At 44.1% G+C, this 20152-nt stretch overlaps 1 protein-coding gene across 1 annotated transcript in view; it reads right to left on the bottom strand.

Moving 5' to 3' along the window:
- The window catches only part of RTN4IP1 (reticulon 4 interacting protein 1), a 65768-nt gene that overhangs the window by 19985 nt on the left and 25631 nt on the right, over positions 1-20152 (bottom strand). Inside the window, exons 5-7 of the mRNA XM_002714873.5 lie at positions 14107-14155; positions 5634-5770; positions 3274-3457 (exon numbers count right to left, since the gene is read on the bottom strand). Of these exons, the coding sequence (XP_002714919.2) occupies positions 3274-3457; positions 5634-5770; positions 14107-14155 (370 nt within the window). The remainder of the gene's footprint in view (positions 1-3273; positions 3458-5633; positions 5771-14106; positions 14156-20152) is intronic.

The following is a 20152-nucleotide window of genomic DNA, read 5'->3' as shown; positions in this document are numbered from 1 at the left end:
TATGGGATATATATACCACAGAATACTAAACAGAGGTTAAAAAAAAAAGAAATTCTGTCATTTGCAACAAAATAGATGAAACTGGAAAACATTATATTTAGTGCAATAAGCCAGTCCCAAAAGGACAAATATCATAGGTTCTCCCTGATTTGTGATGACTAATAGAACACCCAAAAGGTAATCTATAGAAGTGGAATTAACACTTCCAGATGCAATGATTGTGAATAGCCCTTGCCTTGACTGTTGAGGAACAATTTTTTGAACTCTTTACTTAGTATAGAGTTGATCGTATGTGTATAAAGCTAACTGAAAATAGATCTTAGTAAAAAAATAAGAATGGGAATAGGAGGAAGTGGGATAAGAGTATGGGCAGGAAGGTATGGTAGAAAGAATCACTATATTCTTAAAGTTGTATTTATGAAAAGCAAGAAGTTTGTACTCCTTAAGTAAAAGGTTGCTGGGGGTGGGGGAAGAACGCAAGATTTTGCCTAGGTAAAGCCCCATACTGGAGTGCCTGATCACTTGAATGCCCATATGGATTCTCATCTGATCCAGAAAAACTGTGAGAGCTAAAGGCGTCACCATTAATCCGCAGGACAGTAAAGGCAGATCAGAGCCAGGCTTCCTCTGGAATCACTGTCGACATTCCAATGAGCTACAGGCTCCTCTCCGTCCCTGGGCAGCAGGGCAGTGCCTGGCTGGCAGAGGTCTCCAGAGGAACTGCTCTTGTACCTGAGCAGCCGCAGTAAGCCATTCAATGATCAGCCTCTTCTGTGTGTGCCATGGCCTGAGAAGGGCTGGGAGGCAGTGGCCTAGGCAACTACCTTCCAAGGAAAATGAAACAAAGCATTGTTTGAGGCTTACCTAGCTAGATTCCAGAAGCGCTGAGCATGTCCCAAGCTCACGGTGGGCCCAGTTAATGATAATCGTAGGAGATGTGTGTAAGTACTTCTCCCTTAGGTCTGCCCTCACAGACTGCAGTGAAGACACTGATCATTGTTTAGGGTGTTAAGGAAGGAACGGAAATGGTCACAACTGCTCCATCATGGATAATTCTTTGTAACAAGTTGCTCATAAAGTGAAACCATTGGTCTGCAAGAGCAGGGTTTGTATATTCTGCTGGAGCGGGTGTGTGTGTGTGTGTGTGTGTGTGTGTGTGTGTCCATGTGTTTTTTCCCAGGCTATTATAGGAGAGAAAATAAACCACAGCTGGCAGGAGCGTGGGAGGCATGACAATGAGGCTTTTACTTGTGCACATTCTAGAAAGACATCGGAAACTGCTTAAAAGGTTTTCACATGAGATTACCACGATCGCCTTTCAAGTGGGGGGAAGGAGAAAATGAAGAAAGCTGTGTCTGTTTTACTCTCAGAGGACAACTCTGAAGAGTGCCTTGTAAGGGGTCTCACTAAAGAACAAATTGAAACTAGAAAAGTTAAATTTTAAAGCACTGGAAAGTGGGCTTTGTAAAAAGAGAAAGAAAGATACGACGACAGCTAAGACTGTTGTCTCTGCTACACAGTACCCTGTGAACACTGTTTCTCACTGCGCTCAGAATCAATCAAAAATACAGAACACGTGGAGGCCAGTGCTGTGGCACAGTAGGCTACGTCTCCACCTGCAGCACCAGCATCCCCTTAGGGCACCGGTTTGTGTCTTAGCTGCTCCTGTTCTGATCCAGCTCCCTGCTGATGGCCTGGGAAGCAGCAGAAGATGGCCCAAGTGCTTGGGCCCCTGTACTTGCGTGGGAGACCGGGAAGAAGCTCTTAGCTTCAGACTGGCCCAGCTCCAGCTGTTGCAGCCATCTGGGAAGTGAACCAGCAGATGGAAGACTTCTCTGTCTCTTCCTCTCTCTGTGACTCCGCCTCTCAAATAAATAAATTCTTTAACCAACGACAACAAGCACACACACAGAACTGCAGCTGGAGTTGTTCATCTCTACTGCCCAGACCTGCCAGTGTTGCCTAAGTACTGAGTCATGGTCTCCTCTCCTGGAGCTCTACCTCACCAACTCTAAGTATTTTTTAGAACACAGAATTTAAGAGACCGAAGTGCTCAAAGTCACGCCCTGAAAGATCCCAAATTAATTTAATTTCTAGAATAAAGAATCAACTAAGGATAATTACCAAGCCTGTCATCTCACAAACATGGCTGAGTGTTGGCTGGATGGACCAGTGACTCACAATCTTTTTACCACTGAAAAACTCCCTACTGTCTTTCTGTAAATAAATAAAAAATATTGAGCTTACCTTTATATTTTCTGTCACATATTCCAATATTGATTCATATTTTAAGTCAGTGTCTATAATGATCAACAATTTATAACAAGAAATTATATAAGCTCCTGTCCCCAGTGCAATGACAAGAGGCTACCATGTATAGTGGAGAGCCGACTCTCAAACCTCCACTAAGTCCCTGAACTAAGGCTGCCTGGGCTAGTCTCCACCACCCTCAATCTTTTTTGCATACTATGGCTGCATACTATGGCTCCATACGGCCTTGCTAACGGAGTCAGGCTGATTAATCATGTCCCAGAGACTCTCCTGATACCATTGGCAGCCAGAGTTTCAAACTCACATGGGCTATGCAGTGTTGGGCTAAGATGATACAACCCAGCAAAGGCATGATGCTTCTACGAGCCTCTGTAGCCTCACTGATGCAAGAATGCAACTTCCATTAGGTTTCGAATTCCAAAAAAAAAAAAAAAAGCCCACACACCTCTAAAAGTCTGAAAGCCCAAGTCTGGGCACCACTGTCATACACTGTCATATCCCAATGCTGCCACCACACAAAGACCAGCTGTTTGTTATCTTAATAGAACTCTACCTTTCAATACAGGAGACTATGTGTCAAGACTGGTGAGACAGAGAGGGAGTCATCAAGTTTCATATCATATCAGAAGGCATTGAGAGAGAAAGAGCAGCTACTAAGAAAAGCTGACGTTTGCTAAGAGCGTTTCATGCAATAGGCATGGTGCCAAAATCCTCACACAGATGATCTCACTGTATCCTTACAATGACCCAGTAAGGCAGATACATGATTATCCCCATTTTACAGGGATGACATTGGGAACTGCAAGATGTTAAGTGACTAGCAGAGGTCACACAGCTACTAAGTGCAGGTCAGAATTTGAACCCAGGTGCTATAACTCGAGAGTCCACACTTGCGGCCACTGTGCTATGCTGTCTCCAGGAGAGAAAACAGCCACGAGGCAAACCAGTTTCTAGCAGCGGGAGGCGCCTGCTTCCTCTCATCAACCATACCCTCCTTCTTACCTTCAATGCCTTAGAACCCACGGTGACTCCTGTCTGCAACATGCCATCTGCTATGCCCAACCGGTCCATGTTCAGGAGGAAGGGAGTCACCAAAGTCACATAGGTGGCTCCTGACCATTTCTTGAGAAAATTTAGAACCCATGTTTCAGTGGATCCACCCACATTATCAAGGATAAAATCAAACCTGGAGAGAAAGAACCACATCAAAACATCCTTGTTAGTCTTTGCACAAGGCCCAGATGCCCCTTTGCCCCCGCCACCAGTTGGCTGGAGGGTTTATTTCAGTGACTGCTCACAAACCACACAAACCACGCTACCCTGCACCACACGGCAGAGTGGTGGTCGCTGTGACACAAAAGAAAGGACACAGCTGCTCACTGGATCTCCGCTCTTCTCTAAGGAAAATCAAATGAGACTAATAGTTTTGTTCATAAAAGCTCTATCAGTTTCTAATACTTTCAGAATGACTTCCACAAGTAGTTCTGAACCAATGGTGATTTGGGCTCCCTACAATGCACAGAAGATTCTCCCCCACGCCCTCCACAACAAAAATTATCCAGCCTACAAGGTCAAATGTCGAGAGCCTAAGGTTGTCAAGGTTGAGAAGTTCTTACTTAATCTTTATAGAAAACTGCAAACCTATCCATTGAGCACAAGTCAGAGTATGAACTAATGCATACGCTACTTCAAAGTGTACACAGTTTTCACCACAAGAATGATTTGTTTGTACTCCCTCCAGTCAGAAATGTTTGTAGAAGCACCTCTTGGCCTTCTGGAAATTTCTCCCTTTTAGTTTATCCTGATGTACAACATCAGGACATCAGGACAATGCCCAGGAATAATCAACAGCTTCCTCAATCTTCAATTCTGCTCTGACCTGCTCCCAAAATCTAGTCATTATGGAATCCACAAAAATATTCAGCTCCTTAATCTAACCTAAAGCTGCTATAATCACTATGCTCTACTTAAAAGAGGTGAAAATCCAATGATGCTTTTAAGTGCTTTTGAAAACAAAGATCTATTTAAAGAATACATGCATACAAATTAAGCAAATCAATGATTAATTCCTTTCTGGTAAGTCTTTTCCCTTCCGAATTCATTTGGATGAAGACAAACATGAAAGCCTCTAAAATCAGCTTTGGCCAACTTTGTGGATCTTGAGTTTTTCATGAGACTGAAGTGAAGAAGGGCAAGCAGAGTTTGAAGAATAAGAAATGCAGGAGGACACTAGTCACAGACCATTCTTCTCAGTAGAGAAGCCTGCTCCACTCCCAAATTTTTGAGTAAACAAATATGAAGATACTCAGAGGGAATGGCGCTGTGGTGTAGCAGGTTACGCCTCCGCCTATGGCTCCGGCATATCATATGGAGGCCGGTTTGGGTCCTGGCTGCTCCATTTCTGATTCAGCTCTCTGCTTATGGCCCGGGAAAGCAGTAGAAGATGGCCCAAGTGCTTGGGGTCCTGCCCCCATGTGGGAGACCCGTCACTTAGATGGGAGATCTGGATTGAGTTTGCAACTCCCAGCTTCAGTCTGGCCCAACCCCAACTGCTGTGGGCATTTGAAGAACTAATGAGTAGAGAGGAGATATCTCTTTGTCTCTGCCTTTCAAACAAATAATTTTTTAAAAGATTTATTTATTTCAAAGGCAGAGTTATAGTGTCAGAGAGAGAGAAGTACAGAAAAAGATCTTTCATCTGTTGGTTTGCTCCCCAAATGGCTGAAGCTGGGCTGATCCAGAGCCAAGAGCCAGGAGCTTCATCCAGGTTTCCCAAGTGGGTGGCAGGGGTCCAAGTACTTGGGCCATCTGCCACTGCTTTCCCAGGTGCATTAGCAGGGAGCTGGGTCATAATGGAGCAGCTGGGACTCGAACCAGTGCTGACATGGGATGCCATCATCACAGGCATCAGCTTAACCTGCTACAGCATAGCGCAGGCCCCCCTCAAATAAAGATTTTTTTTTTTTTAAATTGTGTTTAGTGTTAACCATGTTATTTTCACATGCTATTCCATATTCTTCCTGCAGTGACGACAAATGCCACCACAGGGAACACACTTCCAATTCTGTCTTCACATCTTTTACAGTAAGTTAAGGTTAATTTAAAAATAAAAATTAATTTAAAATTCAGCAAAAGACCATGTAAGCTAAATAACTTCCCAGTATTGATCACATTAAGTGTGTTAACATCTGGAATTAACAACAGAAGCCTGCCCAAATGACTTCTGAAGACATGGAATGTTTTCATCGAGTATTCCTTACGATTCGAGCAAGACTGTAAGGCCACCAAGCCAAATCACACTTCCATATTATCAACGGTCCTTGTCCCCACCTTCCCCATGTGAACACTGTCCTAATACATACGGTTTTAAGGATCTCAAGTGTTCTTCCACACTTCCAGATTTGTAATCAATTACATCATCTGCCCCAAGCTTCCTTACAAGTTCACTGGCATCTTGAGAGCAAACTGCCGTCACATGAGCACCCCACGCTTTCATTACCTGCCAAAAAAAAAAGGAAAGTAGAAAAGTTGACTTCATCAAAAGAAAAAAAAGTTGGCACCCTCTGTGTATCCATCAGACTGATCTCTAGAGAACTCTCTCATCTTTACAAGAACTATAGGAAGCCATCTGTCAGCAACCAGTGAAAACAAGTAGACTCATGTTCGCGAAGGGAATTCCCAAGAAATAGACCTTATTTACCCTGAACGAGACAGCCAGTCGCCTGCTCACATAGTTTAAATCAGTTCACTCAGAAGGTGTCAGTGCCTTACTGGTATCAGCAAAGACAGGACTAAACGGCCTCAAATTCAGCACTTTCAGTGATGACAAAGGTAAATGCCATAAAAAAATAAGATAAAATATCCCATGTACTCAGAAAATGTCCAAAATATGAAAGGTGATTTTAGAGAGAGGTAGAAGAAACTATGGGCATTTTATTTTGATGTATTCTATTTGAGAAGCAGAGAGATAGGGAGGGAGGACGGGTGGCAGAAAGACCAATCGTCCATCTTTTGGTTCTCTCCCCAACTGCCTGCAACAGCCAGGATCCAGAAGCTACATTTGGGTCTCGAATGTGGGCAGCAGGGACCCGAGAACTTGAGCCGTTAGGGTGCAGTGTGTTAGCAAGAAGCCAAAAGAGAAGCTGAGATGGAACTCGAATCCAGATACTCCAATGTGGGGTGTGTTCAGCTTAACCCACTGTATTTTATTTTTAAATCGTGGATTAGAAGGTAGGTACTGCGCTTAAGCCTGACACAGCACCAGTTATTTGGGCATTTCGGGAGTGAGCCAAATACATTTTAAAAGTGATGGACATTAAAAAACACAGATAAAGTCCTCTCCCCTGTAGAGGGAAGAGCTAAATAAATTGTCACCAACTTTAAAAAGCAGATGCCTTATATTTTAAAGAATTACTAGATTTAAACAAAAAGATGAGCTGAATTCTAATGTTATTCAGGATTAAGTATCAGGATGTATCCTACTCCAAAACTACTATAATTATTTTCTATAATGTAAATGTCATGGGATTAATGTCATGGAATTAGCTATTTCAGCCTAATTTGAGAGCAGCTACTTGAAGTTCACAAAGAAATTTCTGCACTGACAGCTATAGGCTGCAACAAACTAGCTTTTCCCTTAACCCTGTTCTGAGCACCAACTTCTTCCCTAATATAAGTGGCAAAGTTCATCAGAATATAAAGGCTGTGTGCTTGTTTTGTTCACTATCAAATCCCCACTCTATGTCACACCAACATGCTACATAAATACCTGTAAAATATATTAGAGCTTTTCTTTAAGATTTACTTATTAATTTGAAAGTCAGAGTTACAGAGATGGTGAATCAGAAACTGAGAAATATTCCATCCGCTGGTTCACTCCCCAAATGGCCACAACAGCCAGGACTAAGCCAGGCAGAAGCCAGGAGCCAGGAGCTTCATCCAGGTCTTCCTTGTGGGTACAGGGGCCTAAGTCCTTGGATCATCTTCTATGGATTTCCTAGGCCATCAGCATGGAGTTGGATTGGAAATGGAGCAGCTGGGACTTGCATCAGCGCCCATATGGGATGCTGGTGCTGCCACAGCACTGGCCCCAGAAATAAAGAGCTTTAAGCTCATTCATAATCTTGACCCAGTGCCCATTTGGGATGTTAACATCAAAGGCAGCAGCTTAACCCACCACAACACAATGCTGGTCCCAAGTTTTTTGGTTTTGTTAAGATTTATTTTATTTATTTGAAAGGAAGAGTGACATAGAGAGAGGAAGAGAAAGATTTTCCATCTGTTAGTTCATTCCCTCAATGGCCACAACAGCTGTTGCTGTGCCAAGCCTAAGCAAGGAGCCAGGAACTTCATCTGGGTCTCCTACATGGGTGATGGAAGCCTAAGCACTTGGGCCGCCTTCTGCTGCTTTCCTAGGAACATTGCAGGGAGTTGGTAAGAAGTACAGCAGGCTGGCATCATGGCTTACTTGGCTAATCCTCCACCTGCAGTGCCGGCACCCCGAGTTCTAGTCCCGGTTGCTCCTCTTCCAGTCCAGTTCTCTGCTGTGGCCCGGGAGTGCAGTGGAGGATGGCCCAAGTACTTGGGTCCCTAAACCCGCATGGGAGACCAGGAGGAAGCACCCGGCTCCTGGCTTCGGATCGGTGCAGCATTGGCCGTAGTGGCCGTTAGGGGAGTGAAACAACGGAGGGAAGACCTTTCTCTGTCTCTCTCTCACTGTCTATAACTCTGTCTAACTCTGCCTGTCAAAAAAAAAAAAAAAAAAAAAAGTACAGCAATGGGGACTTGAACCAGTGCTCATATGGGATGCCTGGTGACTCCACTAAAAAGTTTTAAGAACAGTTTTAGGAATGGGCACTGGGGCACATCTGGTTAAGCTTTCACTTGCAATGCCCATATCCCATATTAGAGTGACTACTTGCATCTGAGATATTCTGCTTCCAATCCAGCTTCCTGCTACTGCATTGTGGAAGGCAGCATGTGACGGCTCAAGTGCTTGGGGCCTTGCACCTGCTTAGGAGACCCAAACATAGCCCTGGGCTCCTGGCTTCAACCTGGCCAATCCCTACATTTGTGGGCATTTCGGGAGTAAATCAGTGTGCAAGTGTGCTGGTGCTTGTTCTCTGTCTCTGTTTCTCTCTCTCTGTAACTCTGCCTTTTAAGTAGATGAATATAAATAAAAAATAAACCTTTAAAAAAAGACAACTTAAAAAATAATATAAAGTTTTTTTATATAAAATAAAAAAAGTATGGAAAACCCTTGTAAGGCAATCACTACCCAGAAAACAAACAAACAAACGAACAAAAAGCAGGCAGCCATTCCAAAGCTCTTTAATGTGCCTATCCAACCTGACCCCTCCTCTACCCACCCTCCCCATTCAGTCATTAGTATCCTGCTTTAAAAGTTTTAGCACCCAAATACACATTCACTAGACATTACAGTTGAGTTTTGTGCATTTAAAAAATATGGTGTATTTTAAGTGTCTTAAATTATAGGCGTATAGGCGGCTCTTCTATTGCGTTGCTTTCCTAGAATCCACCTGGAGAATGCAGGCCATGCAATGGCAGTTTCCCACCACCTGGAACTTCTGATTGCAGGCTCAGAGGGCAGTCCCACATGCTGCTCTGTCCTGCATTTTCTGCAAGCTGGCAGATGGATCTAGGGACTGGATTAGATTCAGCTTCAATTCCTTTAGCAGAACTGTGGGGAGTGTCTGGCAAAACTGGAGGAGGCGCACCATGTCTGGTTGTTGCTCTTTTTATGATCTTGGCAAATGCAAATGCTTAATACTGATATCTGTCAACTGGTGTTTGTAAAATAGTAATATCCTAATTCTATCTCTTTTTACTTGGTAGTTGGGATACTTTTATAAAGGAACATCTCCCCTCACATAGTAGTTGGTTAACTCAGCTATACAGTTTATAGAGGAAAGGCAAAATAAATGCTTGTTTCCCTTTATCAGTTTGTAAGATAAAAAATCAGTTCCCTATCATATTCCAAATTGACCATTTTAAAAAGAAACCATCATGAACTCATAGATTTAAATAAACATAAAGCTTTTCAATCCATTGTAATTATCAGTATCATGGAAGCTCAAATCGTGACATCTTTGAGACTTCAAATTAGCTTCCAAGTAATTTTAAAAACATTTTTGGGCCAGAGCCACGGCTCAATAGGCTAATCCTCTGCCTGCGGCACCGGCACACCAGGTTCTAGTCCTGGTCGGGGCGCCGGATTCTGTCCCGGTCGCTCCTCTTCCTGTCCAGCTCTCTGCTGTGGCCCGGGAGTGCAATGGAGGATGGCCCAAGTGCTTGGGCCCTGCTCCCCATGGGAGACCAGAAGCACCTGGCTCCTGGCTTCAGATCAGCGTGGTGCGCCAGCCACAGCAGCCATTGGGGGTGAACCAATGGAAAAAGGAAGACCTTTCTCTCTCTCTTTCACTGTCCACTCTGCCTGTCAAAAAAATTTTTTTTTCTTTATTTTCATTTTCATATTATAAAGCAGAAAAACAAAGAAGCAAAGAGACACAGAGATCTTTTCACTGGTTCACTGCTCAAATGCCCACAATATCAGGGGCTGGGTCAAGCCAAAGCCAAAAGCCAGGAACTCAATGTGGGTCTCCCACAAGGATGTCAGGGGCCCAGAACTTGAGCCATCATCTGCTGTCTCCCAGAGTACGCATTAGCAGGAAGCTAGGCTAACCACTACTGTCAAACACTCTCCTCTCCTGAGCCTTCCGACATAACCTGATTAGTCTTTGATACTGCATATATTCAACTGAACACATTCCAGGTTTACTCCTATACATTTTGTGTCCTAAACCCGAAATCTATCACCTCTCCAATAAGCTCTGAATTCTTTTGGTGAGAAATGATATTTCAATAGATAACTACTGAGTTTTTACCTAACACCTTGTTTGTTTTTACATCGCTATCTCCTTTGTTCCACACCTAGAGTCTCTGCTCTGACACAGGAATGACACAATTAAAATGTCATGAACATTCCTTTGCTCTATTATATCTTATCTACATAATGGTCTGTATATAATCCTAATGTACTACTAACATGATTAACAACAACACTAAGATAATGTGTGCTCTCCTTGCTTTCCGGCACTTTGAAAAAACTAGTGGCATAGTCAGAACACATGGCTTCCTCTGAAGCCCTCATTTGATTTTGTTCCACAGGTAACTTTACAATTAACACCAGTCCATCAACCATCTCCTTCAGCATTTTAGCTGTCAGCAGCTCATTCTGTAGCAGACTGCTCGGAAAAGGGCCAGATGAATAGTGTTCCCCAAGTTCCTGTGTGCCGACCACAGTCCAGATGTGTCCTTTATACTGCAAGGCCAGTTTCGCTGTATTAAAAACACTTGGCACTCTTCCCTTGAATATCTCAAACATGTTACTCTGTGAGCTTTTTCTTTCTTTTCTTTTCTTTTTCTGGCATTGAAGTGCTACCATCCAAAAAAAAAAAAATCTGATAATAATTTTATTTCTCTTATAAGTCATGTGCTCTTTTTTTCTGAATGTCTCAAAGATTTTTCCCCTTTATTCTTTAGTAATTTTGTCAGCATTTTCCTCAGCACTTTTACTAGTAATCTTCCTTGGTGTTGCTTATTCTGGGGCAGTGCTCTACGAGAAGTGACATGATTATTCAGTTTGCAGTGTCAGCTCATTTTAATTTAAGGAAAGTAGGAAACGTGGTAGGTTTTGTTATCTGTTCTTGTTCCTTATTGTGCTTTTCTTCTTCAGGGACTCCTATTATCCCATTTATCAATCTTCTTCTCTTGCTTTCAATATCTGACATTTTCTCTTGAATCTATTTTTATCTTTTCGTTTCTTTTGTAACTTAAAATTTTCCCTACAATCTATTAGAACAGCATTATGTGCTGTGTTTATTTGCTAATGCATTCTAGTTTAGTTTCCATTACTAAATTATTTTCCTTCATGCTTATGTCTTTTGCTTCTTCCAATTCTGATTTCTTTTTGTTTTTCCATGTCCTTATTATGCATTAAGTATCTTTTAACCTGTTTGATGGGCATGTTGTGACATTCTTTCACTGTCTGTAGATAGGTTATCCTATTCTTCATTCACATTTTTCCTATGCTGTTTTGTATAGGATTCAACCTTGACACTCATTATTCATTTTTCTAATTTCAAAATATTTTTGAGCTGGTGTTGTGGCACAGTGAGGTAAGCCACTGCCTGTAATGCTGGCATCTCATATCAGAGCATGAGTTTGAACCCCAGCATCCAGTGCTCCTCTTCCAATACAGTTCCCTGCTAATGCACCTGGGAAAGCAGTGGAGGATGGCCCAAATACTTGGGCCCCTGCAACTCACATGAGTGACCCGGATGGAGTTCAAGGCTCCTGGCTTTGGCATGCGAGCCCTGGCTGTTGCAACCATGTGCAAATGAACCAGCAGATGGAAGATCGATTGATCTCTCTCTCTCTCTCTCTCTCTCTCTCCATCAGCCTGCCTTTCAAATAATAAATCTTTTTTTTAAAAAAAACTTGTTGTGAAATATTATACATAGAAAATAAAGTACAGTTCAAATTATTTGAAAGCAAATTTCATTGTAACAGTCACTCAAGATCAGAGCTAGAATGCAACCCATGTCCCTGTACTTCCCAACAAAATCCCCTTACTCCCTTAGAATAACCACTCACAGAAATTTTATAGGAACCCTTTCTGCTTTTTGTTTCAATAGTTTTACTAAATTAAATGTTATGGTTTAGTTGCACCTGCTCTTGAATGCCATTAAGTAGAGGATGCACTCTTTGGGAGCTGCCTTTACTCATCATTCTGCTTGTGAGAGTCATCTACTTTATTGTGTGAAATTAGCTTTCATGACTGTATAATATTCCATTGGGAGAACAGACTACAGTTTACTTCTTTATTTTATTTCTTTATACTACTTATATTTCCTGTGTCTAGTTATAAAATGTTAACAGGAAGAGTACTGTCCTAGAGTTCTGGAACACCTATTTTGATAAACATGCTTGTGTCTCTACCCATATATCTTAGGCTATATTCCTAAGACTGGGATTGCTGGGCTACCATAGTTATATTTATATACAGATTTAGCAGACATTGCCAAATGGTCTTCCTAAGGGAATGAAGCAATTTATGCTCTAACCAGCGGCATGCGATGTGCTGTTTTTCTTCCTCCCTCTTTTCCCTCCTTCCGTTGATACAGTCAGTCACCATTTGTTGACAGAATGTCAAGACTGGGTCCCGGGTAACTAATAGTGAATACAAACACAGTCAAGGTGTACATCCCCCAAGAGTCCTCCCTGCTCCTCTCAATCCAGTCAGCAGAGGGATGGATGGGAAGCCCCCAGCACTATGTGGGTCCGCAAAAGGCCTGGGGAGTACACAGCACCCAAGCCCTCCCTTATCACGGTGCTCACTAGCTCCTGGACTGGGGGAAGGCCTTGTTGCCCCACACTGAGGGAGGCTTAACTAGGCCCCCTCCCCCAGGAGCCAATCAGTGAAACAGCTGACCACAACAGGGCAGCCACTGGGTCCTAGGCCTGTTTCTGGAGGCTTGGGTACTTTTTGTTTTGTTTTGTTTTGTTCAGGTTGCTATGGTTTGAATGTTTGAATGTGGTTTGTGTTCCTACACAAATATTCATGTGTTGGGGAGCCAGCACTGTAGCATAGAAGGTTAAGATTCAGCCTGCAGTGCCAGCATCCCATATGGGCACCGGTTCAAGACCCGGCTGCTCTACTTCCCATCTAGCTCTCTGCTATGGCTTGGGAAAGCAGTAGAAGATGGCCCAAATCCTTGGGCCCCTACACACTCATGGGAGACCTGGAGGAAGCTCCTGACTTCAAATCGGCAAAGCTCCAGCCACTGTGGCCATCTGGGGAGTGAACCAGTGGATGGAAGACCTCTCTTTGCCTCTGCCTCTCTGTAATTCTGCCTTTCAAATAATATAAATAAATCTTTTTTTTTTTTTTTTTGACAGGCAGAGTGGACAGTGAGAGAGAGAGAGAAAGGTCTTCCTTTGCCGTTGGTTCACCCTCCAATGGCTGCCATGGCTGGCATGCTGCGGCCAGCGCACCACACTAATCTGAAGCCAGGAGCCAGATGCTTCTCCTGGTCTCCCATGCGGGTGCAGGACCCAAGCACTTGGGCCATCCTCCACTGCACTCCCGGGCCACAGCAGAGAGCGGGCCTGGAAGAGGGGCAACCAGGACAGAATCCGGTGCCCCAACCGGGACTAGAACCCAGTGTGCCGGCGCTGCAAGGCGGAGGATTAGCCTACTGAGCCGCGGTGCCGGCCATAAATAAATCTTAAATAAAAAAAAAAAAAAGAATAAGCTTGTGCATTTATGCAAAAAAAAAAAAAAAAGCAGTTGGCATGTTGGTAGGGATTACATTGAATTTGTAGATCACTGTAGGGAAGTATTACCATCTAAACAGAGTTTTTTCTATTGCATTTCTGTATACATCTTAGACTCAGCTTATCAATTTCTACAAAAAGAGTCTGCAGACATTTTGATTGGCAACTGGCACTGGTTGCTTCCTACCACAGTGCAAACTTCCGTCTCTCTGCACTGCCCCTGGTCTTCTTCCCTGGCAGCTTTCCTGCAGCTGCTAGACAGACATCCACCTAGCCCGCATCTCAAACCACTGGAAAGGGGAGCACCTCTGTCTATATTAGAACATTTTCTTCTTAGAAGAGTAAGTTCAAATTAATAATGTATTTACCAGACCTAATTATCTCTCAGCTTTTTAAGGAAAAATAATTTATAACATGTGAATTTATAAACCCATAAAAACAAAATCTTCCTATTTACAAGATTAAAAATTGTTTTACCTGTATAGCAAAAGTACCAACTCCACCTGAAGCACCCAAGATTAAGACACTGCAATGCAAAAAAAAAAAAAAAAAAAAAAAGGAAAAATCCAAAAATAAAAATACACAATTAGTGATACCGTTAAGCAGATATAACTGGACAATGTTTTCAAACACAACTGGCTGACAAATAATCCCCAAAGCAAATAAAATGATTCAGCTCCCAAAATTAGAATTTTATTTTATACAAGGAATTTTATTTTAGGTTTACCAAGAAGCCAGAAGTGCTAAGAGATATGCTATGAGTGATTTTTTTTGTTGTTGAAATAGTTACTTATTTGAAAGGCAGAGCTACAGGGAGGGAGAGAGGAGAAATGGAGAAGAGGAAAGGAGAGACAGAGAGAAACCAATCTTCCACCTGCTGGTTTACTCCCCAAATGGCCACAATTGCCAGGGCTGGGCCAGGCCAAAGCCAGGAGCCAGGAGATTCTTCTGGGTCGTCCACGTGGGTGCAGGGACCCAAGCACTTGGGCCATCCTCTGCTGCTTTCCCAGGCACAACAGTAGGGAGTTGGATCAGAAGTGAAGTAGCCAGGACTAGAACTGGTGCCTACATGGGATGCTGGCACTGCAGACGGTGGCTTAATCTGCTGTCCACCACTGGCCCCATAAGAGTGGATCTTGAAAGATTTTCCTATTCCTCACTATTTAGAAGTCTGTGAAATTAAAAGCTGGGTGTGGGTTCATTAAATGTGACAAATGTATCATACTAACATGAGACATTAATAATAGGGAAACTGGGTGTGGGATATATGAGAACTCTTTCTACAGAATTTTCGTCCTGTAAATTTAAAACTATTCTGAAATAAAAAGTTTAAAATCAGTAACTTCTAGAAGAAACACTTTACAAGGAGACTTGGTTTAATTACACTTAAAAGTGTTTAAAGGAAATAGCTGGCTCAGAAATCTTAGTAATTTTAAACAATATTGAGGGCCAGTGTTGTGGCATAGTAGGCTAAGCCTCCACCTGTGGCATCGGCATCCCATATGGGAGCCGGTTTAAGTCCTGGCTGCTCTACTTCTGATCCAGCTCTCTGCTAGGGCCTGGGAAAGCAGTAAAAGATGACCCCAATGCTTGGGCCCCTGCACCCAAGTGGGAGACCTGGTAAAAGCTCCAGGCTCCTGGCTTTGGATTGGCCCAGGTCCAGCCATTGGGGCCATTTGGGGAGTGAACCAGTGGATGGATCTCTCTCTGTCTCTCTCTTTAATAAATAAATAAATCTTAAAGAAAGTTTAAAAAATATTTGTACTTATTTGAGAGACAGAGAGCGAGCGAGCGAGAGACACAGAGAGCATTTTCACTTGCCAGTTCATTCTCCAGATGCCTGTAACAGCTGGGGATAGGGGTGGGGGTGGGGGTGGAGGTGTAGGGCAGAGCCAGAGCCAGGAGCCAGGATCACAATCCAGGTCTCTTACCTGAGTAGCAGGAAATCAAATACTTATCCATCCCTACTGCTTCCCAAGGTCTACATCAGGGGTTGGGAGTTAAACCCAAGCACTCCAATGAGGGACACAGGCATTTAATTTATGTTTTAATTGCTAGGCTGAATGCCCACCCCAACCCCCACCCCCAGCCCCGTAGTAATTTTTAAAGCATAAAGGGTAACAGCCAGCTTCTGTAATTTGGGTAAGAAAAAACGGGAGGGAATTAAGGTTAAGACTGTGGACAGAACGTATGCTCCCAGACACAGTACACTTTACAGGAGGTGCCGAAAGTCTGTGCACTTGCAGCAGCCCAGGGGTCCACAGCTAGCAGGTAATGTAAGTCGTGGTGACAGGCAGATAACGCGGGCACCCCTACACTTAGTCTTCAGAGAAATGTTCTTAGATGGGCACTTGTAAAGTGAACCCTTGGGAAGAATTCCCTCAACAGTATCTCCTTACCTAATGTGGCATCAAGTGTCAGTCACTTTTCATAATGTCCCCCAGGCTGATCAGTAGCACAAACACCAAAGTGCATTTCTGTGCAAACAGCTTTCTGGGGATCTGAAACTAGGCAGTCAATGTAGGCTGTAATTTAATTTGAAAATAAAATATAAGAGTATATAAGGCAGTGATTAGTCTCGAGTCCCTCTCCTTGCCAGCATACATGGTACACATACATAATACAATAATCACTCCAAGTTTTGCATGTTACTTTAGGAAGTTCACAGTTTCAGAGGGTTCATAATCCTTTACTCTCCCTCTCATGTCTGCCCCCATCCATAAACTCCCAAATAAGCACCCTGGTCTCGAGCGGCAAGAGGGGTGCATTGAGTAAGCAGAGTAAGAATCTGGGGAGTAAGGATGATTGGTGGACAGGACACACTGATGGGGCTTTACAGGAAATCAAATCAAGGCTGAGACCGGGGGAGTGGGCCTTCAGCCTCCCAGCTAGTATGCCCACACCCACATCAGAGCGGCTGCTCCGGACTCCTGTTCCTTTAATGCAGATCTCAGGAGGCAGCAGAGTCAGCTTAAGTAACTGAGTGTCTGCCACGTGTGAGGGAGGCCTGGATTGAGTGCTGGCTCCTGGCGTCACTCCGACCAAACCCTAGCTGTTGTGGACATTCGGGGACTGAAACAGCGCAGGGAAGCTCTCTCTCTCTTTCCTTCTCTCTCCTCCCTCTCACTCTCCCCCTTTCTCTCAGTTTCTGTTTTTAGGATGAGCTTGGTTTCCATTTATGACAGTTGAGGAGCTTGACAGAACAGGTATGAATAAACGAAGATCATTCCACTTTGGCAGGAATGTGGTCAGGAATGTGATTTTTTTGTTTTTCATGGTTGGGTAAGTTTAACATAAAAAAAAAAAGCCCCAAAATCTCTTCTCTCATTCTGATAAAAGAAGATATGGTAATTTTAGCCTACAAAAGTTGTAAGGCAGGTGTTATAAACTGTAATCTGAGCTACCTAAAACAAAATGGTAAAGAGTTCATGCAGGGGGCCAGCGCTATGGCGTAACAGGTAAAGCCGCCACCTGTGGTGCCGGCCTCCCATATGGGTGCCGGTTCGAGTCCTGGCTGCTCCACTTCTGATTCAGTTCTCTGCTATGGCCTGGGAAAGCACCGGACCTTGGGCCCCTGCACCCATGTGGGAGACCCGGAAGCAGCTCCTGGCTTCGGATCAGTGCAGCTCTGGCAGTTGTGGCCAACTGGGGAGAAACCAGAGGATGGAAGACTTCTCTTTCTTTCTCTTACTCTCTTTCTCTCTCTCATTCCTCTCTCTCTCTCTCTCTCTCTCTCTCTCTCTCTCTCTCTGCCTCTCCTTCTGTGTAACTCTGACTTTCAAATAAATAATAAATAAATCTTTTAAAAAAAAAGTTCCTGCAGAGGCCAGCATCAGGACAAAGCAGATTAAGCTACTGCTTCAACTGTCGCGCCCTGTATGCCAGTGCTGGTTTGAGTCCTGGCTAACTACTCTGCTTCCAAAACAGCTCCCTACTAATGTGCCTAGGAAGGCTGCAGAAAAACTCCCAAGTGCTTGGGCCCCTGCCAACCGTGTGGGAGAGCAGGATGGAGTTCCAGGCTTCTGGCTTCAGCCTGGCCCAGTTCTGGCTACTGCGGCCATTTGGAGAGTGAACCAGCAGATGGAAGATTTCTATGTATCTGTCTCCTCTCCCTTCCTCCACTTCTCATCTCTCTCTGTAACTCTACCTTCCAGAAAATAAATAAATCTTTCAAACCAAAAAAAGTGCTCAGAGCATATCTTACTTCTAGCACTCACAGCTTCTTGGTGAACCTAAAATAAAACTCTAATTTTGGGAAGCTGAATAATTTTATCTGCTTTGGGGATTATCTGTCAGTTACCCAGTTACATGCTGAAAACATTATTCAGCTGTATCTATAATTCTGACTTTCAAATAAATAGTAAATAAATCTTTAAAACAAAGATCCACTCTTCCAAATCCTTTCAATTTACAGATTTTATAGATTTAGTGATTCCTAAATGGGGATAAAAAGCATTAAAACTGTCTCATAGATACATCCAAAAAGAATTCACCTATGAAGTATCTGACCCTCTTATTTCTGCCCAGCTAGTTCACTGTTCCTCAAGTTCTGCACAATCCAATCATCTCAACCATCCCCCACCATCTCCTGAACACAGCTCTCCTGCTCAGAGACCCTGGTCCTCTCCCACTCCCTTTACCCTTTTCCTCATTCTTTCTTTTTTTAAAAAAATATTTATTTTGAAAGGGAAGGAGAGAGGGGGAGAGGGGGAGGGGTGACAGAGGGGGAGAGAGGGGGTAGAGGGGGGACAGAGGGGGGACAGAGGGGGGACAGATGGGGAGAGAGATCTTCGATCCACTGGTTCATTACTCAAATGACCACAACATGCAGGTTAAAATCAGGAGCCAGGGACTCCATCTGGATGTCCCACATTGGCAAAGGGCAGGTGCACTTCAAACTGACACTCCAAAATGGGATGTCAGCGTCGCAAGAGGCAGCTTAACCCCCTGGGCCCTCTTCTCTTTGCCCACGCCCCATGCACGCTGGCACATCCCTCTAGCTGGGAGACTGTCTTCACCACCTGCCAGGGTCTCCCCTCCCTTCAAGGCCAACACTGTTTTCTTCCGCTGCATCCTCGCATCTCTGCCGCACGTTGGGCACTGGCCACGCTGTTAACTTTTACACATGCTCTGCTTCCCAAGCTTTTCGGCAAGCACTCCAGGATGCAGACCACAGAATACGCCCTGCACTGGCCGTTCCACCCTGAATGCAGCAAATCCGGCCAGGTTTCCGACCAGCATCGTATCCTACAGTCAAGGCAATGACGGCTGCCACTTCAAGTGAGCGTGTCACCTGCTGACCTGGAAGACCCCATTACGGTTTTCTCCCAGTACACAAAAGCTTGAAATTAGTTTCTAATTCTCTCCCTGGGAACACTGGATTAAGAGGACAGCAAATTCAATGGCTGCTTAGCTCCAACTGCCAGGCACATCTCCCACCTTTCTTGCATAACCCTTGACCCCAACAGCCTTGGCTCCTCAAAGTAAAAGTAGCAGAAGGGATTTCGCAGCAGGGTGGCATAAGAGGGAGAGGCTCTGCAGTGGCAGCCTCATTTTTTGACGCTGCCACCTGATGGCGCCCCAAAAGTACAAAAGAGGCCAGGAGCAGGTCCACTGGCACTGTCAGCTGGGAAGCAGCCCTGGGGACGCAGCAGCCTCTGATCCTATAGACTCCACGTTTTGTGCAGGTTCAATGAGAGCAGGTTCCCTTCTTCAAACAAAGCCCCCAAAGAGACAGCAGGCAGAATGACTTTTCAAGCCAGCAATAAGTTGGTTGGTCCTCTAAGGTTTGAAGTCCTGTGGCTAACCTAACTATTCTTGTACTCTTCAAAGCACTTTCAATGAAAAGGCGACATACTACTGTTGCTGACCTCACAACAGCCCTTAAGTTCTCTACAGAGCCATACTTTTCACCGAACTTGCTGTAATGGTCACACTATATATTCCAACCTCACTGAAAGAGAAAATGACTTGTTAACAGTGACGAAAGGGGGAGGTGCTGTGGCATAGCAGGTAACGCTGCTGCCTGTAGTGCCAGCATCCCATATGGGTGCTGGTTCAAACCCTGGCTGCTCTACTTCCGATCCAGCTCTCTGCTATGGCCTGAGAAAGCAGTGGAAGATGGCCCACGTCCTTGGGCCCCTGCACCTGCATGGGAGACCCGGAAGAAGTTCCTGGCTTTAGACAGGTGCAGCTCCAGCCATTGCGGTCATTTGGGGAGTGAACTATTGGATGGAAGGCCTTTCTCTCTCTCTCTCCCTCTCTCTGCCTCTATTCTCTATAATTCTGCCTTTCAAATAAATAAATAAATCTTAAAAAAAAATGATGAAAGATGTGCTACATTGTTTGCTGGTTTACACAGAGAAAGTGCCCAGAACACTAGTCTCCTTAGAAAGAGTACCGTCATTCAACATTGCCCATTGTTAATCCCAGGTCTCCCCCACTCCCCACATCCACATGCAGAGCTCCTTTTAAATCCATGAGGGGCAGACAGAGAAGACAGAGGGAAAACATGAAGAACTGG

This window comes from Oryctolagus cuniculus, chromosome 5 (assembly GCF_964237555.1).
Source record: "Oryctolagus cuniculus chromosome 5, mOryCun1.1, whole genome shotgun sequence".
NCBI lineage: Eukaryota > Metazoa > Chordata > Mammalia > Lagomorpha > Leporidae > Oryctolagus > Oryctolagus cuniculus.
Note: the sequence above shows the minus strand (reverse complement) of the source record. Positions and strands in the feature narration are given on the sequence as shown.